The sequence below is a fragment of the Macrobrachium nipponense genome, chromosome 39 (genome assembly GCF_015104395.2).
Source record: "Macrobrachium nipponense isolate FS-2020 chromosome 39, ASM1510439v2, whole genome shotgun sequence".
Lineage (NCBI taxonomy): Eukaryota > Metazoa > Arthropoda > Malacostraca > Decapoda > Palaemonidae > Macrobrachium > Macrobrachium nipponense.
The window spans coordinates 21,601,367-21,627,557 of record NC_061099.1 but is presented as its reverse complement, the minus strand read 5'-3'; the positions used below and the strand labels follow the sequence as shown (position 1 = coordinate 21,627,557).

General features: G+C 37.7%; 1 protein-coding gene across 1 annotated transcript in view; it reads right to left on the bottom strand.

The window, feature by feature from the left end:
* Window positions 1-1,073: 1,073 nt before the first annotated feature.
* Window positions 1,074-26,191, bottom strand: part of LOC135210381 (ubiquitin conjugation factor E4 B-like) — a 133,635-nt gene continuing 108,517 nt past the window's right edge. Inside the window, 11 exon segments of the mRNA XM_064243288.1 lie at window positions 1,074-2,789; window positions 3,417-3,563; window positions 6,854-7,034; window positions 7,595-7,722; window positions 8,185-8,330; window positions 11,121-11,212; window positions 11,214-11,231; window positions 11,452-11,472; window positions 11,474-11,537; window positions 22,671-22,797; window positions 25,033-25,147. Of these exon segments, the coding sequence (XP_064099358.1) occupies window positions 2,722-2,789; window positions 3,417-3,563; window positions 6,854-7,034; window positions 7,595-7,722; window positions 8,185-8,330; window positions 11,121-11,212; window positions 11,214-11,231; window positions 11,452-11,472; window positions 11,474-11,537; window positions 22,671-22,797; window positions 25,033-25,147 (1,107 nt within the window). The 3' untranslated portion in view covers window positions 1,074-2,721.

Below are 26,191 nucleotides of genomic sequence, written 5' to 3'. Positions count from 1 at the left end.
CTAGGCCAAGCCAAAAATACTAACTCATGTGCTTGTGGGATTGTTTTCTTTTTTATGTATGTGTATATTTCTTATGATTTCCTGCTAATATCTTCAAATAATCATGTATTCTATGAGTTTGTGGAAGAGGTCTGTGCAATGTTTTCAACAAGTGGTATACAGTATTGTGTGATGGTGACAAATACTATACTACTAAAAAGCTAGTTGCTTCCAGATGATAATGGCAGCAATGAAACATAAACATTCGCTTTTTAATTTCAAAGCATTTCATGGTGTAATGGCGCTACAAAAAGGGGTCCTTATCCAAGGAATTTCCATTCCTGCCAACACAAGTCCATTGCAGCATACTGACAATAGGAATGACGTTCCTAAAAACACTAACGCATACAAAATCACGAAATAAGTTTAGAATGGATGTACAACAAAAGATAATTGTTGTCAAAAAGGCAACAAGGAAATAAATGGCTTAGGCTAATATTACTATGCAAACAATGAACTGTCTGGGAAAGGCAATGGGAAGTTTACTTTACCCAGTCCCCCATCCCCAAAAAATATTAAGGAAAACTCCAACCGGAGTAACAGACGCATAAAACTATAAGGACAATGGTTACATGATTGAGAGAAAAATAAAAAAAGAAACAGACTGCTCACAGCTACAACAGGGTAGTCCTGCTGGTTGCTGTCTGCAGGATAACTTACTGTAAACACAAAATAATAGAAGCACATCAAACACACGAAAGCAAAATGTAAAAAACCAAAAATTTAATATTATAAGTGACACTTGTGAAATGCAGTAGAAAACACTGGTAATTCCTCGAATAAATTGCTGCACATTTGACCACTACAAAGGCGCATAGAGGAATGATTAACGAGTAAAGTATCTTCACGGGACTAGGAATTGGTCTAGGAGGTGTTTGAAGTTTTCTTTTAAATAAATACTTTGCATTGTACATGTGGATGTGCTTTGCACAGTTTGTCTATTTTGTGATTAATGGGTTTGTATTAACTTATGAGTTAACAACTATGTAAATATAAAAGATTAGGACCTCTTAATTTTTTTTTGCTGTCTTTATTAAACCCAAAATGTGTACAAGCTGCAGTAATATAAAGGGTATCTTGCTTTATGAGTCATAAACTGTACATACAATTGAATGGCTTTCATGTCTGAAGTTTTTTTCGAATTTAAATTAACTTCTGAAAAGTTACACATGAAGGCATTAAATTTAGTATATCTGGTGTCAATACTCTTTGGGTACCTGGTAAGCCATTCTGTAAATATTCTGACAGTGTTTTACAAATAGTGATGGAGTTCTTGTTTTGAACATGAAAATTGCATTTTTCTTGCTATATCACATTTGATTAAGGTTGGATCTGCTTTTCCTCTTTCTTTCTTGTGCTTCATTTATGTAGCCATGTCTGAAAAGAGAACTGCTGAGCTGGATGCACGTAATTTTCACACACGGTGAGTGGCAGTGGCATCTCGAAAACATTATTTAAAAATCTCTGAATAATAGCAAGCACCCCTGAGAGAGCCTAGCAGTTGTAGCCTTTCAATCACGGACACAAGAAAAGAGGCATCCACAACCTACTTTAGTGTTAATAACTTCCAACCCATGGTCAAATACACACATTGGAATTTTCAATTTCACCTTTTACAACATATACATTTAAAATCTCGAACACACTGCAATCTTTTTTCTGACCATACTGTAGTATATCTAAACCATTTCTGAGATGACTCTATGAAGTCTTACATAATAAATTTTAGAATAAATTTAACGTCAAAGAAAAATCAAGAAAACTATTATGTAACTGTAATTCCATTTGGTATCTTAAGCTATTTAATAGGTTATCTGAATTTAAAATATAAAAACGAAAAACATCTATGAAAAATTAAATGCCATAAAATCTCTTTTAATCTCAAGTTACCAAAAAAATATATCTCTAGGCCGGAGATTCCAATTTGAAAGAAACTGCAACACAGTCAAGTAAGCACTTTACTAACTGAGGATAAAAATAACATTATTAAGTCAAACAAGATTTCTTAACTATTTGATATGTAAATTCAATAAAGAAAATACACATTAAAAATACAGTAAAAAAGGATGTTTTGGATAGTAAGAAAGAAGACCCGAGGGCTGATAATTTCTTATTCTCTAATTAGCAAACAGTCATTTTTGAATTATGCAGCTAACAGTCACTTTGGAGTTATGTAAATGCTTTCGACTAATGTGAGGAATTTTAAACGGTACAATATTCCCTGATGATGAGAAAATACTCACAGAGTATTATTGTTGTTCAGCACCCAATATGCTTTATTGCTTTTTAAGAGCAACCCAAAATTTTACGTGACATTAGGAGCTTCTTCCCAGGCTTTACGCACTTATCCAAAACTGCATTTGTTGTTATCTGGTAATAAGCAATATATGGACATGAAAAAAAAATACATGAAAAAAATTTAAATTATGAAGACAACAACGCACTTTCCACAAGATGGAAGGCAAGCCAAACATACACTGAAGTTAACTGCATAATGTTGTCAACACACTGTACTTCACATCTCTGAGGAGTGGTTCTCATTACACCTACATACAGCAGCCTATGAAATGCTGTACAGCTCAACTCATCTGCCACATAAATAATCTACTCTGAGTGATAACAGTCATCACCTTAAAAAAAAGCGCACAGAGATGAATATCCACAGCTACCATAGTACTGCCCTCAAGATGTGCTCTTGGGATTGGATTTAGCTGCAATCCAGTCTGTAATTTCTTTTTTCAGGGCCTCCGTCCGCTGAAAAAAAAAATTTATATATGGTGGAATCAATAAAGCTAATGTGGAACATATTTGCATTTGCACTGAAAATACCATAACTGAATATTTTCAATGAACCCTACTCAAACCCAACCTTGAAATTCCCTTAACCTTTATAGTGCAACAGGGTAATCTTAGTACCCACAGAGGAGGGGAAAAGCAAGCTTCTTCCACAAATTAAAGCTTCTGTTCTTTCCAGATGGTTTTCTAAGTATGAGCCTACATGATAAATTAATCTTTATTTCACTTTTATTAATGTGCAGTTCATATTTCAAAACTTCCCCAACAATCACATCATTACATATGAAATATTGTTGCATTAGGTAAGCAAAATATTTAAGATTCACATACCCTCAAAATATCAAGGTGACATGTTTTCTTAATACTAGTCATAATATTACACACTTTAATTTAACATTATTTTGCATAACTTCATTGTAATTAACTAAAGGCAATTATCACAGCAGTTCATCTTCTGTTTTATGCCAACATTGGTTATTGGTTGTTATTTGATAGCCCCACAACATTAACTAGCAAACTTTACTGTGTTTATACAGAAAAACTGCTTGCTCATTAAAATACTTTGGTGTAATTTGACATACCTGGTTTAAGCTGCTCTTCAGAAAGAGGTTGCCTGGTAAATGGATCGGTGGGGTCGTTAAGTAAATGCCGAACAATTGTGGGCCGGTCCATCACAACTCCGGACGGTAGTTCAACTGGATCTTCCATTAATGTTTGCATTAAAGGGTCTGAGAGAAATGTGCAAATTAAAAGTCAGAATTTGCAAACTATTCAGGATGAAAGGAATCTGATTTGCAGATCACCAAAATCAAATACAAAATTTGAGACAATATAATCCTATGCACTGTACAGTCAACCCTCGTTAAGATGGATTAATGGGAGGACAGGGTGTCCTCTTAGCCAATACTAGTCTGGTTTAACCAGCATATAAATATACTGCATTTCATTACTTTATAACAAGTATGAATAATAAAGCAATGTAGAAACGTCGGAATTAAATCTCATGGTGAAAGATGAAAAATGAAGAATAAAACATGATAAAAATGATAAAGTCAGCTGCATATGTAGATGCCTAGGCCAAGACATGAATGCAAAATTGGGTAATCAAACATCACTACTGCAGCAAAAATATTTTTATCCTTTTTCAATTTTTTTAATTTATTATAGTTTATTACTATTTATATTAATTATTAATAATATACTATTAAATGAATGTGAGATCATTAAGATCATCAATAAAAAAATAGTGGGACAATTAAGACCACATGTTCACTAACACATTTTGTTTTCAACAACGAAAACATCTAAAATGTAAAAATATACATGATCAAAATCATTGTAATTCAACTTGTGAATTTTTAACGATAAGTAAAACTACAAAATATATTTCATCATATCATCTTTGGAAAAAGTTGTTTCTTTTATTTTGGTTTACAAACATCATCAACAGTTTGCAGAAGTAGAGGGCTGTCATTGGCTATCAGATCACCATGGCAACCAGCCAGCCAATCAGGTTTTAGCTGTAATCTGTCTGTAAGTGCATGTTTTGAATTCAATATATAGTTTTTAATAGTGTATGTATTTTACTGATTATATGAAGAATATAATGAATTCCTTCTTAAAAATTGTTGTGAAATATAAAGATAAAAATTGATGATAGAATTAAGCACAGAGGAACTGGCAATCTCTCTCTCTCTCTCTCTCTCTCTTTCTTTATGTCATTTGTCACATAAGCACAAGAATTGTTCAGTAACTCAGGTTTTTGTCTTCGTAAAGATTACTTTTGTCACAAGGCATCATACGGTAGCTACCAGTCAGGCAGTAGATAGGTAAAACTGTTGGCAACGGTACTTCCTACCCCTCCAGACAATGTGTCGTAATGACAATATGTACTGCACGAAAGTTAAATCGGCTACAAGTAATAAGCATTTTATTTTTTTACGGTATAAATACAGAACTGTAAATAAAAAATTAAGATATATATGAAAAGTATATTTACCTTTGTAAACAAAAAGGAAACCAGTACATGATGAGCAGAAGTATTTAATTAAATTGGCCGACCCTCTTTGATGTCCGCCTTATCTGATACGTATCCAGATTAATGGGGTCCGATTTATCGAGGGTCAACTGTATTCATTTTTCCTACTACGTAATTTCATTACACCACTAAAATGAGGTGAAAATAAGTAACCATCAAATAATATGGGCATTACTGTACAGTGGGGCTCAAATCTCATGCGACATGATTCTTTTTGTATCGGCCATATTCTCAGACTCAACATGATGTTGCCAAGTAGTGCTAATTTTTTTTAATTTTTTTTTTTTATTTGTAATGTTATTCACGTTGAAAAGTTTGCGATTCACAGCTAGCTTATTTTCCTTTATGGTTTAAATAGATATGATCCCTTTTATGCATTGGTATAATTCTTAATTTGTATGATTTGAATTGATTTTTAAATTTTTTTTTATCTTTACGTTGTTCAGTTCAAGTGTGGTGTGATAAAAGGGTTAGCGGTGCCAGCAATGAAAGCACACTTAACATGCTCCTCGGACTGGTCAACTATAACCATGTCTGCAGCATTATGACAGTAGACCTAATAAGCTCAACAGTCATAACAACAATTTCAATGTAGGAATATGAATTAAAAGTTTTATTAGAATGTTGAAGATTTCGGCTGCGTTTAAGCTGCCTGTATGTTGGAAAATGTTTTATAGGCCTAAAATAATAATCTAAGCCATCTGAGATGTAATCTGTTACTAATGAATTTATTTGTAGAGATCACCTGTTCTTTGAGGAATATGAATTACAACCAGTTTTCTTTGAATGTTGAAGTTACAGGCTGTGTTTTTAAGGTGCCTGTATGTTGCAAAATGATTTATAGGCCTAGAAAAATAATCTAAGTTTTCTGAGATGTAATCTTTACTAATGCTTTTATCTGTAGAGATAACCTGTTCTTTGAGGAAAAAAAGATGATGATGATTTTGGTTATATGGAGAAGATGGTTATTAATCGAAATATCATAAGTATTAATATCAAGGCAATTTGGACCACTTGTTTTTTCAACTGGTTTACAATATTATTTTCTTAAACTCCTTCTCTTCGCTTTTGGTGTATAATTTATTCTTTCATAAGGTAAACTTGAAGTGCAAGAATGTGTAGATAACCTCATTTGCTTTCTGGCTAGAATTGTTGATATAGAGATGTGAATGTTAAGTGTAAAGTAAAGAAATCTAACACCTAGGCCTAGGAATAATATCTTGGCTTTGACAAATAGGCGAATATTTGCTAGTATGCTATCAGTTTTGAAATATTTAAGAAAGATAACAAATAATTATGTATGAAAATCCAAATATTCCTTTTAACCACACATAAAGTAAATGTTTTGTTTTCAAAGATAATTTAATGGTCGCTACTCATTGTAGACCTAACTTATATACAGGTGGTTGTTGTTGCACCTACACTGATACGTCACACATGCTCCTTCCCCTCACACGTTGATAATCGGTGGGCGCATTCTACTTTTGTATATACATATTTACATTTTTTCAGCGTTGAGTGTAAAAGCAATCAAAGAAGACTATTTTAAATTTTATGTTTGCTTTAGAAGCATTATTAATTTTACGACAGTTTTTTCCCGTTTTTTTTTATTTATTTAACATTTGAACTGAGGTTTGATGGCGACTTCGTTTTGGTCAAATGCTTCAGCAATGAGTGAACGAAAGTTTTGAAAAAGTTTCGTAAGGGTTTTTCTGAAATTTGGCTACAAGTGACATTTTTCTGACAATTTTTTATTATGACAGATTTCACTCTTATGAAACATATTAATGGCCTTAGTGTATGCGATACTCGCGTTTTCGCATTGAAATAAAAGATAAATATGGAGCATGCTAGGTTGCCAGTTAGTGAATTTTGAACGAAATCCTATGGAGTCATGTCGCATGAGATTTGAGCATCACTGTACATTTTGTTGTTACTAATATCCTTATATATACTGTACTAAAAGTGAAAAATAATTACCCATAAAATGATCTGGGGCATCACTATAATCCTCATCTTTCTTCTGATTAGCTTGCTGAACGCTGAATGCTTTTTGGCCAATACTACTAAACGAACATTTGGCAACCTCAGAGCTGCTTTTAATTACAGCACGCTCCAACTTTGAGGCTGCAGTTTCAAAAAGTTCCCTCTTGAATGATCTCTGGAATTATGTAGTGAACATCAGATGTTAGTACAAGCATACAAGACTAAACAACCGAGTTGTGCATAATATGGTCAATTGCATAACAACTGCATTATAACAGGGCTTAATGGAGATATATAATTACACTGTAATAGTAAACATTATTTAAACACTATTACAGAAAAGTAAATAATGATGAAATACAATATGTAAAAAAAATAGAAGAAAGGGTTGCACAATCACTGGGCAATTAACAAACTGTCTCCAGTGTGGGAGTTGAAGATAATAGTACATTATTAAGAGACACACTGGGAGTTAACATTTTAAAGATGATAAGCTGGACAGAGTTGTGACAGTATGATTAAATGGTTAACCATGGTGAAAGGATGGGAGACACAAATAATTGTTCAGTTCCATCAAGGTAATGATAATAAGAAAGAGGGTACCCGGCTCATAAAGAGGTAAAATCAAACTGAAGTGACAAAAAAATAAAAGGAAAATTACAATCTTAAATACATGAAAGAAGCTGTAATGACAAGTTTACTGTTGTGTTTTCACTCCTAAAACTCCTGACTTACCTCATCAGTAGCAATAGCTTCAGCAAATTTATCTGAATCTAAATGTAAATAGATGTCTACTATTTGTTCCAACAATTTTCGGGGTTCCCACCCATATTTGTCAGCTTGTCTTACTTTCAAATTTCCACCTGAAATAAAGACGTATAAGTATATTTTATACGACCTTTCTCCTTAATTTATAAATACACAATTATGATCCTTTCCCTCCAATTTACTATTTAATATGTGCTAATAACAGTTTTAGAAAAACCAACATCCTGTAAATAGCCCCCTTATGGTGCACTATAATCAAAGTTGCAGCCTTACAACTAAGGGCAAGTTTACTTTCTCAATGCTCAATATACTTTGCAGATGGTGCATCTTAGCCTATTAAATATGAAAACTTTTTTTCCCTTATGCCCACACATTTTCTTTTTATATGGGCCACCAACTTGCCTGTGACTTTCATAAAAGACCTTTATTGAAAACCTAGCTTTTATAACACATCAAAATAAAAAAGGGAAATTTCAGTTGAAAATTTAGGTATGTGAAAACCTCCCAATTAACTTGTTGAAATGTCAAACTTGTAAAAAACAAAAGCCTTTACTTACACTTTTCACCACAGAGTTGGGCAAGATTAAAATTGAGCATTGCAGCCAGTCTGTCACACAGCTCAGGCCTTAAGAATGGAACAGGTACTTCTTGAGTTAAGTAATGCATCATGTCGACAGTTTCTCTTGCTAAAGTTAGGTATGATCTGGCGATGTAAATTGAACAAAAATTATTAGCATAATCAACAAACTTGAATTTCAAGTCAATGGCCCTTGCGGGCTTGTTCTATATGAATAGGGTTCATGATCTAAAAAATAACAACAAACCATACAAAATTTAACATTAAACAAAACTGTACATTGTAGGCAAATATCAGGGGTTTATTCTTAATAGAATTAGTTACAAACATTCTATAAGGTGTGCACCTGAGGGTTTGGTGTTTTCCAAAATTCTTTAATAGAAGAGGGTGAAAATTGAGCAGGACTATTAAAGGGGTTGGAATAAAAAAGTAGGAAGAGAATGAAGGAAATGAATGGGGTATAAAGGCAAAATAGAAACAGCCACATACCATACATAGTGTTTTGTGTGGCATGCCATGTATGTCCACAATTAACCCTTAAACGCCGAAGCGGTTAAATAAAAATTGTCTCCCGTGTGCCGGAGGTGTTTCGGAGTGAGCGCGGAAGCGGAAAAAATATTTTTTTTCAAAAAATCACAGTGCGCTTAGTTTTCAAGATTAAGAGTTCATTTTTGGCTCCTTTTTTTTGTCATTGGCTGAAGTTTAGTATGCAACAATCAGAAATGAAAAAAATTATCATTATCATATATAAATAATGCGATATATGATAGCGCAAAAACGAAATTTCACATATAATTGTATTCAAATCACGCTGTGCGCAAAACGGTTAAAGGTAACAAGTTACTTTTTTTTCGTTGTAATGTACACTAAATTGCGATCATTTTGGTTTATAACACATTGTAAAAACGATAAAGCGCAACACACAAAATATTATCACAAATTAATGCATGAATTCGTAACGCGCGGACGTAAACAAATATTTTTTTCAAAAATTCACCATAAATCTAAATATTGTCCTAGAGACTTCCAATTTCTTTCAAAATGAAGACAAACGATTGAATATTACTATACTGTAAGAGTATTAGCTTACAATTGCAGTTTTTTACCATATCTGATAAGTTGAAGTTGACCAAATGTCGAATTTTTTTATATATATTTTTTATATGCAATTATTTTTCGTTTTATTCTACATGAAATTGCGCACATTTTCATGTATAAAACTCTATGAAATGCCTAATATGAAATGGAGCAAATATTCCGAGAATGGGACGTACGCATTTCGGAGATTTGTGGCGGAGAATCCGCGCGCGGAGGGAAGGAAAGTTTTTTTTTTTAAATTCACCATAAATCTAAATATTGTGCTAGAGACTTCGAATTTGTTTTAAGAGGAAGATAAATGACTGATTATTACTAGACTGTAAGAGTTTTAGCTTACAATTGCGTTTTTCGACCATTTCGGTAGAGTCAAAGTTGACCGAACACGTTTTTTCTATTTATCGTGATTTATATGCAAATATTTCAAAAATGAGAAAAGCTACAACCTTCAATTATTTTTAGTTGTATTCTACATGAAATTGCGCACATTTTCATATATAAAACTTTATGTAACGGCTAATTTAAAATGGTGCAAACATTACCACAATCGCATGTATGATTTTTTCGGAAGAGTTACCGCGCGGACGTAAAGAAAATGTTATTTTTTTCATAAATTCACCATAAATCGAAATATTGTGCTAGAAACTTCCAATTTGTTGCAAAATGAAGGTAAATGATTGAATATTACTAGAATATAAGCGTTTTAGCTTACAATTGCGTTTTTCGACCATTTCAGTAGAGTCAAAGTTGACCGAAGGTTGAAAATTTGTCACTTATCATTTTTTATATGAAAATATTTCAAAATTGATAAAAGCTACAACCATGGGTTGTTTTTATTTGTATTGTGCATGAAATTGCACACATTTCCATATATAAAACTTTATGTAACGGCTAATTTTAAAATGGTGCAAACATTATCACAATCGCATGTATGATTTTTTTTGGAAGAGTTACCGCGCGGACATAAGGAAAAAGTTTTTACATAAATTCACCATAAATCGAAATATTGTGCTAGAGACTTCCAATTAGTTGCAAAATTAAGGTAAATGATTGAATATTACTAAAATATAAGAGTTTTAGCTTACAATTGCGTTTTTCGACCATTTCGGTAGAGTCAAAATTGACCGAAGGTTGAAATTTTGGCACATCGTTATTTATATGGAAATATCTCAAAACTGATAAAAGCTGCAATCATGACTATTTTTTTGTTGTATTCTACATAAAAATGCTCACATTTTCATATATAATACTCCATGTAACGGCTAATTTAAAATAGTACAAAAATTATGTCAAAGTGACGAAATAATTTCCAAGATGTGTCACAGATACTTTTTAGTGCGGCAAGAAAGAAATTCGCGCTTGCGCGTCTGCGTAATGATTGTAAACAAAACAACACCTTGATCCGTGAACTCCCAGCATCCCCAAAGGCGCGTGATTCAAGAGTTTTCGGCTGGTAGGCCTAAAAGTATTTTTCCGCGAATTTTTAAAAAAAACTTTTGTATGTCGACGTAAAAATACTCCAGGTCCAGTCGGCACCCGAGAGACAAAAAATGTTGACATAAAATACGTCCAGTCGGCGTTTAAGGGTTAACGTACGCCACACAAAACACTATGCATGTCCACAATTAATGTACATCTACAAATTAACTAGAAATTTTTTTTAACATATATATTTTTTAGAAGTCTGATCAGATTAATGAGAGAACACTGAATTACAAACAAATGAAACATGAAAAAGAGAGACTTATAGTCAGCTGATTATATTTAAGTTAACTTTGTTCACTGGAGCATCAACTTTGGCCTTGACTACAATGGAGTTACCTGCACTGTCTTTCATCAGTAGCCAGTAATCTCTGCCGACTCTGCTGTTGTTCTCTTGTCTGTTTTGACCAAGTTCCTCTCTCCATTTCCTCTTTGCACTTCATGAATTCGCTGAATAGGAAAGAAATGAATATATACATCTATATACTATATACTTTATGAAAAACAACCTGTATTACAATTTCATCATTTAACCAAATCTTACATTCTAATTTATTTTCTTATGATCTGCAAATTGAAAATAATTCAGTTCTTATAAAGTTTTGGTTTTAGGACAGAAAGTACATGATTCTTGGACAACATTTGATAGGAACAGTGGTATATCCCTTACCTTTAGGGCATCTAATGATTCCATCTAACAAAAAGGTGGTATCGTTCATGAGGAGGTTAACAAACTTCACAAACTCCTTCCCTGAGCTGTAAAATAATAATATTCAAACTATAATTATTTTCTAAACTTGAACATGCAGAAGTTGCAAAAAAGGGATTTTGACGAAGGAAAAATCTATTATTTCTGGGTGATTGGCTCGTGTCGCCCTATGAAAGTAATCCTTAATATCATCTTTCTAGGTAATATATCCTAAAATTACCAGAGAAAAAACAAAAATTAAGATGTCAGTAAGACTGACTCGCTCACTCTTAAAAAGAAGTGTCGGTATGATATAGGGCGAGTGTGGAACACTACCACGAGACAAACACCAAATAGAACTTCCCTATCAGAATCCCCCTAAGAGAGAGACCGATACCAACGGGCGATGCAGCCTCTACTACTACTACTAGAGGACGCCACGGACAGCAGCGCCCCTAGCGGTCATCCTTAATTAAAACATAAATACATCTTGTCCTGCAAGGGGGGGAAAACAAACCATAAAAAGGGATGGGTTTCATAGGGCGACACGAGCCAATCACCCAGAAATAGATTTTTCCTTCGTCAAAATCCCTTTTCTGGGCTCAGCTCGTGTCGGCCTATGAAAGAATACCAGAGAAACACAAGATGGAAAAGGGAAAAATGAAAAAACATATTCCAAAATGATGGATATAATATAATAAAGTAAATCAAATACAGCATACAAATTAAGTACTTAAAATAACTTTATTACAGTAATCAATAACAGAATGTTAGTAAACTAAAGTACTTAAATGGTAGTAACAAAATTCATTAATGCATGTAAAATAAGGAAATGTTTGAATTTACTTAATTAGAACATATAAGTACAATTATATACATACATATGTCCTACCCTAGAATAAAATAAGGTAGGTACACTCAATTCCATCATTAATACAATAATACCATTAATTTAAATATATACAAACACATTGTGACTGAAGTGATCACAAATCCAATTGGAGAATTAATACAAACATATTGTGGCCTATCCTAGCATAAAAATAAGGGTAGGACCACTGAGGTACATATCAGTACAAGGGTGGTTGTCCCTAGCAAAAAAATAAGGGACAAACCACTACAACACACAACGGCTAAGGCTATGATGATGAGTAGCCTGGTGATAGGTTGAGGCATGTTGGTTGAAGTAGGTAGAAAGGAGACCTGGATTAATACTACAACTACTAAGCAGTATCAGGGGAAACTATGTTTCCCGCTGCTACTGCTGAAAACTTTAAAGATTCCAAGGATTTTAAATAATGCCGTTTAAAGACTGTCGGGGATTTCCATCCAGTATACTTTCTAAGATCCTCAAAGTTCATATGTTGAAAATAATTGAGGTGGCTACTCCCCTGATATCATGTGCTTTTGGGAATGACTCAGGGTTGGCTTGTTTAATGAAGTAAAGGATTTGCTGTCTAATGCCTTTCACTGACAAAGTACCACCTTTTTCTCTCATGAAGAGAGCACCTGAGGATCTTGAAGAAGTACGCGATAGAAAGGCTCTAAGAGTTGATACTGGGCAGAGAGAAGGATCCTGTGGAAGTGGGATAACCTTCCAAGGAGCCCACCTTGCAAGAGGATCCTCATTTTTGGCTAAAAAGCTACGATCCGGAGCAAGTAGAACTTCTCCTGATGGGAGGAATTCCACATGACCCGCATCCCTGGATAGAGCCGACAGTTCTGAAATTCTAGCTCCTGAGGCTAGGCTTAATAAGAATAATGTCTTCCTCAGGAGCATTAGTAATGTACAAGATGAGTTGTCAGTATCTGAAAGCTAGTTTGAGGACATCATTTAAGAACCATGAAACTGTAGTAGGCCTCTGAGAAGGTCTAAGTCTAGCACAGGCTTTAGGGATAGATGTGAAATAAGATTCAGTCAGATCCATCTGAAAACCTACTTGAAAGATTTTCTTCAAAGCCGATTTATGAGTGGTAATCGTGCTAGCTGCTAAACCTTTTTCAAACAAGGATCTGAAAAAGGATATAGCCAAATTAACTGTCATGGTTGTAGTGTTCGATTCTCTCAAGAAAGATGCTAATTTTTAACAGCTGAGTCATATTGTCTAATGGTTGACTCTCTCTTATCTGATTCTAGGAAGAGAATATTCTGTGGATCAATGTCAGCATCTTTATTAGCCGCAAACTTCATGAAGTCCATAAAGTTAGGGTCTGGAGAGTTCCTGAGGAAGCGAACACAGTCCTCATTTGTACTGATTGTGATAGCTTGGGATTGGGGATCCGTTGAGGTCGGAGACCCAATTCCAGAAGAAGAGGATACCAGGTTTCTGCTTCCTTTTGGGCAGTCCGGTGTCAATCAGAGCTACTATCCCTTTGAAAGACCTTAGTTTGGCTTAGGACTTTCAAGACTGGTTCAAGAGAAGATTCACTGGAGGAAAAACATAAATTCTCCTCCACTGATTCCAATCCAACGACAGAGCGTCCGTGGCATAAGCCAGAGGGTCCAGGTTGGGGGCCACATAGCAAGGGAGCTTGTGGTTCGCTTGTGAGGCGAAGAGATCCACTTGGAGACCTGGGACTCTCAGGCTTACCCACTGGAATGATCCGACGTCCAGAGACCACTCTGATTCCAGAGGAACTGACCGGGACAGGGCGTCTGCTATCACATTTCTTACTCCTGCCAGGTGAGTGGCAGACAGATGCCATTTGTGTTTGTTTGCTAATGCAAAGATGGCTATCATGACATGATTCACATGCTTGGATTTGGACCCTCCTCTGTTGATGCAATGAACTACCACTGCACTGTCCAAAACTAGCCTTAGATGAGACTTCTTCGGGGGAAGCAGTCTCTTCAGAGTAAGAAATACTGCCATTGCTTCCAACACGTTTATGTGGAGCTGGCGAAATTGAACTGACCAAGTCCCCTGAACCTGTTTGAACTGAGAGTATCCCCCCGCCCCCCACACCCGGACAGGGATGCGTCCGTGTGAATGGTTAACATTGGGAGGGATATTGAAGGGGTACTTTCTTGGCTAAGTTCTTTACTTTTGACCAAGGCCGTAGTTGTTGCGGAGGATCTGTGGGATTACTGACAACTTGTCTCGATATTTGGAGTTTGCTTTTGACCGCCAAATTCGATTTATATCTTTCAGCCTTGCTTTCAGAAGGATATCTGTTACCGAAGCAAACTGAAGAGACCCTAGGATTCTCTCCTGGTTTCTTCTTGACGTTTGTTTGCACTTGAGAAATTGCCTGACAGATTTTGCTATTTCCTTCCGTTTGGCTACTGGAATTGATAGATTGTGGGAGGACAAATCCCATTGGATTCCTAGCCACTGAAAACGAGATTCCGGAACAAGTCTGGATTTCGTTTTGTTTATCTGGAACCCCAGATGTTCCAGAAAGTGAACTACCTTTTTGGTAGCTTTGAGACATTCCTCGACTGTTGGTGCCCAGATTAACCAATCGTCGAGGTATGCCGCTACCATGATTCCCTGAGCTCTCAATTGTTGTACAACCACTTCTGCTATCTTTGTGAATACCCTGGGGGCTACATTCAGACCGAAGGGCATCACTTTGAATGAGAATGTCTGACTTCCTAGCCTGAATCCTAGGAATGGGCGGAAGTGCCTGGCATAGGGATATGATAGTATGCGTCTGTAAGATCGATGGAGCATGTGACGGCTCCACGCGGAAGTAAGGTCCTTACTTGCGAGAGGGTAAGCATCTTGACTTGTCGCAGCGAATGAAAGAGTTTAGCTTTGACAAGTCTAAGATTACCCTTCTTTTTGTTGAGCCTTTCTTTGGCACGCTGAATAGCGACCTTGAAAATTTTAGATGTTTGACTCGCAATAGCTCCTTTCTGAAGGAGTTCTTCGCATAATCTATCAATTCCTTCGACGGTACCTGATGGAATGATTTGATTGGAGGAGGATCTTGGATCCAGCTCCAGCCTAATCCCTTGGACACTATGCTCTGTGCCCAACTGCTTGAACCCCCACCTGTGGGCGGGAAGAGGAACAGCCTTACCTCCTACCTGGGGAGCCTCATTGCTGATGGGCGGCGGGTTGGCCACCACGCCCTCCTCTGAACTGCTTACTCCTTGTGCCCCATTCCTGCGCCACGGTGACGAAAGTAACCTCTCGCCCTAACCCCTCGGTTGAGAGTAGCCTTGAGCTTCATAAGCAGGGTTAAAGGCAGGCGATAGCATAGGAAGTCGAAGGTTGCGATTGCTGGGGCACCAGGAGGAAGAAAGCTGAGTTTGCTTAGATGTTAGCAGGTTGTCCTTGTTGGGTGACTGGGACTGCCTGCACAAACTGCTGCTGATGCTGGAGTTTTTTATATGGCTGGAACCTCCTACCAGCCTTCTTTGGTTTCTTGCCAGCAGTGGGAACGGATTCCTGTTTCCTCTTAGAGGAAATACCCCACCTAGCTCTAAGGCTCTGGTTGAGTCTAGCAGCTTCGTGGTGGACTTCGTTCACTGCTGACTCAGGGAAGAGATCCGCTCCCCACATGCTGGCAGTCAAGAGTCTATTAGGCTCGTGCCTGATGGTGCACTCTTGAAGAACATGCTTCCGACAGTTCTTCCTGGCTTGGAAGAAGTCAAAAGCGTCTAACAGAACCGTCTGAAATTGTGATTTTGCCAGGATTTTTGAATAGCGGTTCGTTCGCGTAAGACAGCGCAGCCATTTCCGTGACAATGAGGGAGTTAAGGGACCTGCCAAACATAGTTCGCTGCATCGAACTCTGCCTGGATTAGGGAGTCCGGCAGCCTAGGTAACTTCTCACCCGAACTGGTCCATAGCGCAGTCCGGCTTGAGTTTACCCTGCGTGAAAGTAGCTGGCAGGTTTTCCCATAACTCTCCGAAGGCGGGAAAGAGTGGAGAAGTGGACTCCGACTCTCTCAACTGTGGAACGGGCTCATCCTTGAGGACTGCCTGAAGAGCCTTCTCCACCAATTTCGTGGCGAACGGAAGAGAGACCTCCTCTTCCGTGGCGAAAATAGTGAAGGGGCTCTTATAGGCCTGGAGTTTAGTATTAGTACACTCCCAGTCCTCAAGGCAGTGAACCCATTCCCGTTGGGCGTGATCTCTACTGTAGAGGACTGACTCCTTCGAGATCTTGTCCTCCCTTGTGAGAGCCGTTGGCGTCAGCCTAGCATACCCGATGAAAGGCTGTGACAGACCCGGAGGATAGAACTCGAAGTCCTCAATCCTTCGAGGTGCCAAACTCCGGGATCGAAATCATCCCGTCCTTAAAGGGAGCGTAGGCCGCTACTCTCCATGGATTCTCCATAGAGAAAGCTGGCAAGGAGTCGTAAGACGGGAGTTGGAGAATCCCCGTGCTAGAAGCAGGGGATACTGGGGGAGGAGCCTGGGATAGCCCAGCCATCCGATCCTCATTCTCTCTTACTCTATTCGAGAGTTCCTGGACCGTCTGTCCAGTTTGAGACAGAGTGCTCGACAATTGTGCGAACATCTGCTCAAAACGTGTTCCCCAAGCTGAGATTTGGGAACCAACCATCACTCCTACCTGCTCCATCACTCCTGGTGAGACAGGAGAAGGAACGCAGGAGCTGGTGCTTGCCACCCCTGCCGGCATAGCCGGAGAGGGGGCAGCGGAGGCGGGAGAAGGCAACGACTCGGAGGTAGCGCGAGCTTTCTCCTTCGAAGCCTTGCCTCTAGAGCTCTTCGACTGGGAAGAGTTTGGCTTAGCCTTCACCGCGTCGGCGTAAGAAGTCGATGACTTCCTAGCCGAAGAAGACGAAGACGACTTCCTAGAAGTCGTCTTAGACAAGGTCTTCGGTTCTCTCTTTCCCTTCTCCTTAGGAGGTACAGAGAGAGCGGGGAGAGCGGGCTAGGGATCTCGGATCCGGAAAGCCTTGGAAAGAGGCGGAAGAAGAAGGGACAGGAGAAGATCCAGGAGCGCCCAAGGAAAGACCTTGGGCGCCCGACAAACCTACCTCAACCAACAAACCCTCACTCACTACCGCCATCGGCTCAAGATTCAGGTCCAGGCCGGCGACGTCCGGAACTGACTCCTGGGCGGCTACGACCCCTAACGACTGCTGGAGTTCTTGCTGGATGGCGGCTATCACGGGGGCGGCGGACAAGGGGTCGACGTAGCCCGTCGACTTGCCCGCAGGGAAGATCTGGATGGCCAGCTTTCTATCCAATATGTAGGGCTGGCCCTTGGCGGCGTTCTTCCCAAAGCCGCCCACCCACGCTTTCAGGGTGGCGAGGGCGACTTCCCTCACACCGCTAGCCTGAAAGAAAGGCTGAATTAGCTACCAATTGCGGACAGAGTTAACAAATTTACGAACTAAAAGTGTTAGTAAATTGATAAATAACCTCATAATGGTCTTACCCCACCAACCAGCTGATCGACCAGGTCGTAGCATATAGTGCAGGCCTCGGGATGCCAGACGATAGACTCGTTGAACAAGGTGGCACATGGGGCGTGAGACCTGCACTCGTCATGTCCGCAGGGGTCGTGCAGCGTCGCATTACAAGCGAGGACCTGGCAGTTGGTAGCCTGTAAGTGAAAACGTACATGAGTACAAAGTAAACACTTACAGCCTAACATATGCTCCGCTGGTGCCGGAGCGATAAAGTTAGATAAAACCAGAGCCCTGCTAAAATACGTGTGGTAACCATGTTGGAAGAAAGGCTATGGCTCCGCCAGTGGCGGAGGCACAAGAAAATCAACCAACTAGGAGTGGTGGTAATGGAAACCACAACGGATAATGGCGGGGATGGTTGATTAACATAAATATTATAATACACAATTCATTGTAAAATATCTTAAATTAGGGTATATATCCTTAACATAGTATAGTAACAACATAAAACCAACTTCTCTCCACCCGTCTACTAGAAAGAGTGCGGTAGGTTAAGGGTAAGCTCCCTTTCCGGTAGCGGGGAGAGATATAAGGATAGTAGGCAAGCAATCGACCATCCATAGCACCCACCCTGCCCGCTAGCGGAGCCAATATCCTATAAAACCAAAGGGGCCCCGGCTGCGACGGAAGGACTCCTTTCATATCGTAAGAGAGGTGGCTGAGTAATGGGTAGGGGGGGGAAGGAGGTCCCGGTGAAACGCGGCGGGAGCGAGGAAAGGGGGGAAGGGATGGCCTACTCCTCCCCACCTCACCAACTACCCGTATGGAGACCCGGTACCTCATAGTGGTCGCCCTATACCCCCTGCTGGCGGAACCCCCCGGCACCTCCGGAATGTGAGAGAAGGCTATGAGGTTGTTATGACAACCAAGGGGTCCCCCAGCTCCTCCCTACATCAGAGAGGGAGGGAAGGGGCAGGGTAAGGTGCTATGGAACACGTGACCACCGGTGGCCTAAGCCGCGATCAACACAACCGTGGTAGGGCCACGTGAACCAAGCTGTACCAATACATGGAACAAGCACCTAGGCTAGCCTAACACCCTAAATAATAATAATATACATCGAAAGGTGGAAGAGACACTTTTAGTAAAAGAGAAAGAAGCCCAGGAGGAGGCAAACTATTCCAAGAAACAGGAGCCTACTCGGAGCCAGCGATAGCCGATGTAGAGCAAGAGCCGGGATGCTGGGCCAGAATAAAATAATATAATAATAGCCCTAAATACCAAGCTAAGAGAATGGTAAGAGGGCTAAACTAGCTAAAACTCGATGTAAAACAATGAACGTGATAAGGTAAGCCCATAAGTATAAGAAGTCCCAGTATGGAAGACCGGGAATTCTTACGAGGCAGCATGGCCGCCACGAGACAACCGGGGAACCGTATATGACCTATAAAAAGGAAAATACTGGTACCCGGAAGAAAAAACTGTGATAAAATATTACTTATGAGTTACTTAACTTAGCCGTGGCAATTGCTGAGCGTTCCATCGTAGAATACGAGATAAATCCTGAGAAAATATAGCACAAGAAAAATCTGCGACTAGACTCTGGTGCTAAAAATTAATTAAGGATGACCGCTAGGGCGCTGCTGTCCGTGGCGTCCTCTAGTAGTAGTAGTAGAGGCTGCATCGCCCGTTGGTATCGGCTCTCTCTTAGGGGGATTCTGATAGGGAAGTTCTATTTGGTGTTTGTCTCGTGGTAGTGTTCCACACTCGCCCCTATATCATACCGACACTTCTTTTTAAGAGTGAGCGAGTCAGTCTTACTGACATTTTCTTAATTTTGTTTTTTCTCTGGTAATTTTAGGATATATTACCTAGAAAGATGATATTAAGGATTACTTTCATAGGCCGACACGAGCTGAGCCCAGAAATTTCATTTTTTTTCTATCTTATGGGAAATCTTTTGGACAAACCACATTAACAACCAATCCCATATTCAATGGTACAAAAGAGACTAAAACGCAAAGCCCAAATATCAAGGAATTGTGTGTTATAAAGAAATGCCAAGAAATTGTGTTTAACCCCCAATAGCTCGGGTATCGTATGTATAAGATCACATATAGCTTCAGGGCAGTGGATGGGCATCGTACATATACGATCAAGATTTGGCGCCATACAGTTTGAACGAATTTTGCAGGAAAAATGTTCCTAGTTCCATATATCACTATTGGCAACTCCTCAGATTGCAACCCTATAAGATTGTGAGTGAGCTCAGAAGCTCGAGGTGGTAAGGGGCAATGTAGTCACAAAATTCCCATTCAAGGATGCGTTGTAAATGTTTTACAATAAATATAATAGAATGCTTCAACTTTGTAAAATTAGCATATTTTTTACAACTATCATAGGGAAAAGTGGCCTGCAAGGGGTGGGAAATATTCACTTACAACTTCCCGTGGAAGGTACAACAGTTTTTAGAATTTTTTTCTTAAACCATGTGAATACACATCGTCCTCTTTCCATTGATGAGTTTTTTTAGTTTTTCTTTTAAATTGGCCATCCTTACATTTAGCCCAGTCATGAGTGTATGCATAAGTGTATACGAGCCTGGACTGTGGGGGTTAATGTATGGAATTATTTCTATCTACTGCAATGTATTTTTAGTGTATTCAAATATTTTATATACAGTGGTCCCCCCGTATTCGCGGGGGATGCATACCAGACCCCCCCTGGAATAGTTAGAATCCGCGAATGTTTGGAACCCCTATAAAAAGGCTAAAAACAGCCTATTTTGTTAGTTAAAACTTAAGAAAAACCACTAAAAATTTTCATACTTGGTTTTTTTTAATAGTTTTATCACAAAAAGTGCATTTTATGATGAAATTGATAAAAAAAACCCAGGAATTTGTGGATATTTCTCATAGAAAAATACCGCGAATGCACGAATTTTCAGCGAATAATGTAGGGAAACGTTCCCGAGAGAAATCCGCGAACGTGTGAGTCTGCGAATCCGGAGAACGCGAATACGGGGGGTCCACTGTATTTACATAATTTCTCTTTGAGAGCTGTGAAAAACATGCTTCATTCTAGTGAACTGCTTGAGAAGTTAAAAGAATATTTACATCTTGGTTATATATTTGTTTCCCAAGAGAGTGCACTGATTATGGTGTAACTCTAAAGCCAAGTAATTGTACTTTATTTTGATGTCATTGAAAATGTAACAAACAAAATTATAAGGCCAGAATAATGTGTTGAAGTTGGTAGAGAACAGAACTTCCTTACTTCTTGTACAAATAAAAAAAATAGTAGTGATTTTACTACTAAACCAATGAAGGCCACAATAACCTTCCTTTGCTGATATTTACATTATGATGATGTCAGCTTTTTGCGAAGAAAAAAAAACAGGCAAAACTTTAAGAATTTCAAATGAGCTGATTTAATGATAATTCTCTTTGAATAGCCAGCACTTGTGTGGGGGAGAGAGAGAGAAACTATTTCCAACAACTCTCCAGATGTCATCTTCAGGCTAGCCTACTCAAAATACTTATGATTTTTTTTTCCAACAAATTAATTGTAAGGCATGAAATTTGCATCAAGTCATCAGAATCTCAAATGGTTAACGACTAGTTATTTGATATACCTGCATGGTAACACAGAAAGTTATAAGACGCAAGTCTGTGTCTTAGGCATAAAGGTAGAATAAATAGAATAGAATTTAGGCCGAAAACCAAGCTCTGGGACCTATGAGGTCATTCAGTGCTGCAAGAAAATTTGACAGTAAGAAGGTTTGGAAGGTGTAACAGGAGGAAAACTTCACAGTTGCACTATGAATCAATTGTTAGAGAGGGTGGAAAGTTAGATAGAAGAAAATATGAACTGAGGTAAAGTAAAAGGAATGAAAGAGGTTGCAGCTAGGGGCCAAAGGGATGCTGCAAAGACTGTTAAGTACTAATGTCTGCAATGCACCATGTGAGGTGCAATGATGGCACTAACCCCTATGGGGTGGGGGCCAAGCATCAAGATAATTTTTTGTAATTGATGTTAGTTTCTAATTTTATTTGTTATCTGTGGAACTTGAAGTAAATTTTATCTATATGTCTGACTCAATTGTAAAACTTGGACGAATAAAACATAAGTTTTAACATAATGTCAAGGATATGCATTTATACTCATAGTTAGTTTTCTGCCTTAAAAGCATTCTGTTGACTATATTCTTACATATTATGAGTATAATGTACATATCATAGGCCATTATACTGCCATTCTAACTCTGAATTTCTGTTGTAGTTCTATATGCATTAAAAGTAATAATACATATGTCAATGTCATGAATATAACTATAATACTTTGGCAATAAATAAAACATGGTGCCTCATGAACTAAAATAAAATAGACTCGATGATGTACAACTATCACACGAACACACACACTGAAGCCAAAGAAATATCGGGCATACAAAGGAACTGTCTTGAGAGGAGAGCAAAAGTGACTAACTCCAAGGAGGTCAAAGAAAGACTAGCGTGTCACGAGGTTCTGTGCTTGGTTGGTGACCAGCTTCTACCTCGTTTACATGAGTTGCCAGATGCCACAAATTCCTTGCAATACAATCTTCGATTGTTTTTAACCAGTTTTCAGCTGGCACAAAAAGATTATCCTATTGTTAAGACCGAGGGTTTGTTTTGCATATGAACAAATCTATAGTTTAACAAATGGGCTTATCTCCTGCTGTTTATAATAATTCAAAATATATATGAACATTAAAAATTTGTCAGAATAGAGGTGAACAAACTTAACAATTATTGACAATTGTTGACATAGCACTAAAAATAGTTATATAGTAATACAAGTGAGAATTATTAGAACTTACTTGGATTCTGTGATAACAGCTTGTCTATGCTGCCTATCATTCCAAAAGCTCTTGAAAATGATGCTGATGTGATAACGGATGGTGAATTTGTCATAAAATTCACTGCTAGCGCCAGTAGATTCCACCACTGAGGAAAAATTTCACAATAGAAAAATATACAGTATAAAATTTGCAAGTAAATAAATATGAAAAGTGAATTCTCCTATAAATGAGTATGAATGAAACATCAAACTCATACAAAACCAAAATATAGCTTTACCAATTTTTAGTGAATAGACTAGAATATTAACGACGTAATTCAATAGCCTCTGTCAATATTGCATTTTAGGATTTAAAACAAAACTGCTTATAATGAAATTTGAATACATAGCAGTACACTTTAATTTCAAAAGTGATGTTATACATTTTCTTTTTTTACCAAACTACTAGTAAGAGCAAGAACACAAATGTTTGTGGCCATAGAAGATAGAATCAGGCAGTGGCCACCTCATTCAAATAATTGTTTGTAATAAAGGGATACAGGAGTATCGCACAATAAAATAGGTTTTGTAGAGTTTGATTAGGTTAACCCTTAAACGCCTATTGGACGTATTTTATGTTGATAAAATTGTCTATCGGGTGCTTAATTGACGCAAAATACGTAGACTCAAAAAAGTTTTTTTAAATATTTGCGGAAAAATAGTTATAGGCCTACTTGGCAAAAAATTTTGAATCACGCACCTTGAGGGATGCTGGAGTTCACGGATCAAGCTGTGTTTGTTTACAAGCATTACCCAGGTGCGCATGCACGAATTTCTTTCTTCTCGCACTAAAAGCATCAGCGACATACCTCAGAAATTCTTTCGTCACTTTGTCGTAATTTTTGCACAGTTTTATATTTGCTGTTACATAGTTTTACATATGAAAATGTGCACAATTTCATGTAGAATAGAACAAAAAACAACCCATGCTTGCAGCTTTTATCAGTTTTGAAATATTTTCATTTAAATTACGATAAGTGCCAAAATTTCAACCTTCGGTCAACTTTGACTCGACCGAAATGGTCGAAAAACGCAATTGTAAGGTAAACTCTTTCATTCTAGTAATATACAATCATTTACCTTCATTTTGCAACAAATTGGAAGTCTCTAGCAAAATATTCTGATTTATGGTGAATTTAAAAAAAAACTTTTTCCTTATGTCCGCGCAGTAACTCTGCCGAAAAAATCAGAAATTCTTTCATCAGTTTGTCGTAATGTTTGCACCATTTTATATTAGACATTACATAAAGTTTTATATATGAAAATGTGCACAATTTCATGTAGAATACAACAAAAAACAACCCATGGTTGTAGCTTTAATCAGTTTTGAAATATTTTCATATAAATCATGATAAATGCCAAAATTTCAACCTTCGGTCAACTTTAACTCGACCGAAATGGTCGAAAAACGCAAATGTAAGCTAAAACTCGTACACTCTAGTAATATTTAATCATTCACCTTCATTTAGCAACAAATTGGAAGTCACTAGCACAATATTTCGATTTATGGTGAATTTTTGAAAAAATCGGAAATTCCTTCACCAGTTTGTCGTAATGTTTGCACCATTTTATATTAGCCGTTACATAAAGTTTTATATATGAAAATGTGCACAATTTAATGTAGAATACAACAAAAAATAACTCATTGTTGTAGCTTTTATCAGTTTTGAAATATTTTCATATAAATCATGATAAATATAAAAAATTCGACCTTTGGTCAACTTTAACTTGACCGAAATGGTCAAAAACTGCAATTGTAAGCTACAACACTTACAGTCTAGTAATATTCAATCAATTACCTTCATTTTGCAATAAACGGGAAGTCTCTAGCACAATATTTTGATTTATAGTGAATTTTTGAAAACAACTTTTTTACGAATTCATGCATCATATTGTGATAATATTTTCTCTAGTGTTGCTTTGATTGTTTTACAATTTGTTATATACCAAAATCATTGCAATTTAGTGTAAAATACAATGAAAACAAAATTAACTCATTAGCTTTAACCGTTTTGCTCACAGCGCGATTTGTATACAATTATATATGAAAATTTTTTTTCGCACTGTCATATATTCCAATATTTATATATGATAATGATATTTTTTTTTCATTTCTGATGGTTGCCTACTAAACTTCAGGCAATGACAAAAAAAGGAGCCAAAAGTGAACTCTTAATCTTGAAAACTAAGCATGCTGTGATTTTTTTAATAAAACTTTTTTTCCGCTTAGGCACTCACTCGCGAACCCCGCAGGCGTACAGGAGACACTTTCGGAAATACTGGCTCGGCGTTTAAGGGTTAACAGTTGTTTACATATAATTTGCAAACTGATCTATACTTACATGTATAGAACTTCATTAAAGCCACTGGAAGATGTACAGCTAATGGATGGTGTAGGACTCGTTCATGAAGAGTATCAACATGTTGCTGGACTGATGGTGTTAACATAAATAGCACCTGGAATCAGTGAAAATTACTGTAATTCCAAAATACACAAACACAGAAAATTTTTTAAAATCACCTAAATATGTAATATACTATATATGCAAAACATGATATTGTTATGATACAATAAAGTTTCATACATACTTACCTGGCAGATATATACATAGCTAAGACTTCGTCGTCCCCGACAGAGATTCAAATTTCGCGCCACTCGCTACAGGTAGGTCAGGTGATCTACCGGCCTGCCCTGGGCGGCAGGACTAGGAACCATTCCCGTTTTCTATCATATATTTTCTCTTCCCCCTGTCTCCTTGCGGGGAGGCTGGGTGGGCCCTAATCGTATATATCTGCCAGGTAAGTATGTATGAAACTTTATTGTATCATAACAATATCATTTTCATACAATCAACTTACCTGTCAGATATATACATAGCTGATTGGCACCCTTCGGTGGAGGGTAAGAGACAGCTACTTCTGGAATAGACAGGTAAACAACATATGTTGTAGGTATAAATAAAACCTTGGTTCCTACCTGATAGGTGGTAGACTTCGTGGGTGTTTGCCCCGTAGTCTGCATCACCTCAAGAAACTTTAGCGAGATATGTGATCTATGGCCAAGAATTCTTGTGGTTCTGCCGAAGGGGTCCTATCCACTTACTCGGCAGAGCCTGAAAGGACTTTGTCAATGGGTGCTGATCCACTTATATGACAACACACCTTATTAAGGAGCACACAACCAATCCCGACCACCTGATCCTAACCACCATGTTAGTATTAAAAATTGCTCCGAGTTATCCCCAAACTCTTCACAACAACCATAACTCAAACCAAATTGCACACGCACACAATAATTTTCCAAAAAAAAATTTTATGATACTCATCTAATAAAAGATATCACAAGAGTTCCTTACTGAACGAAAGTGACTGGCCGCCTGTGCGGCAACTGCACTTGTTCAGCAGAAAGTCTAGAACATATCTATTAGACTTATTTATTAATTAAGGATTGGTGTTAGCTCCTGTACCCAGGATTGTGCCCGCAGACACGAAAGGACTAAA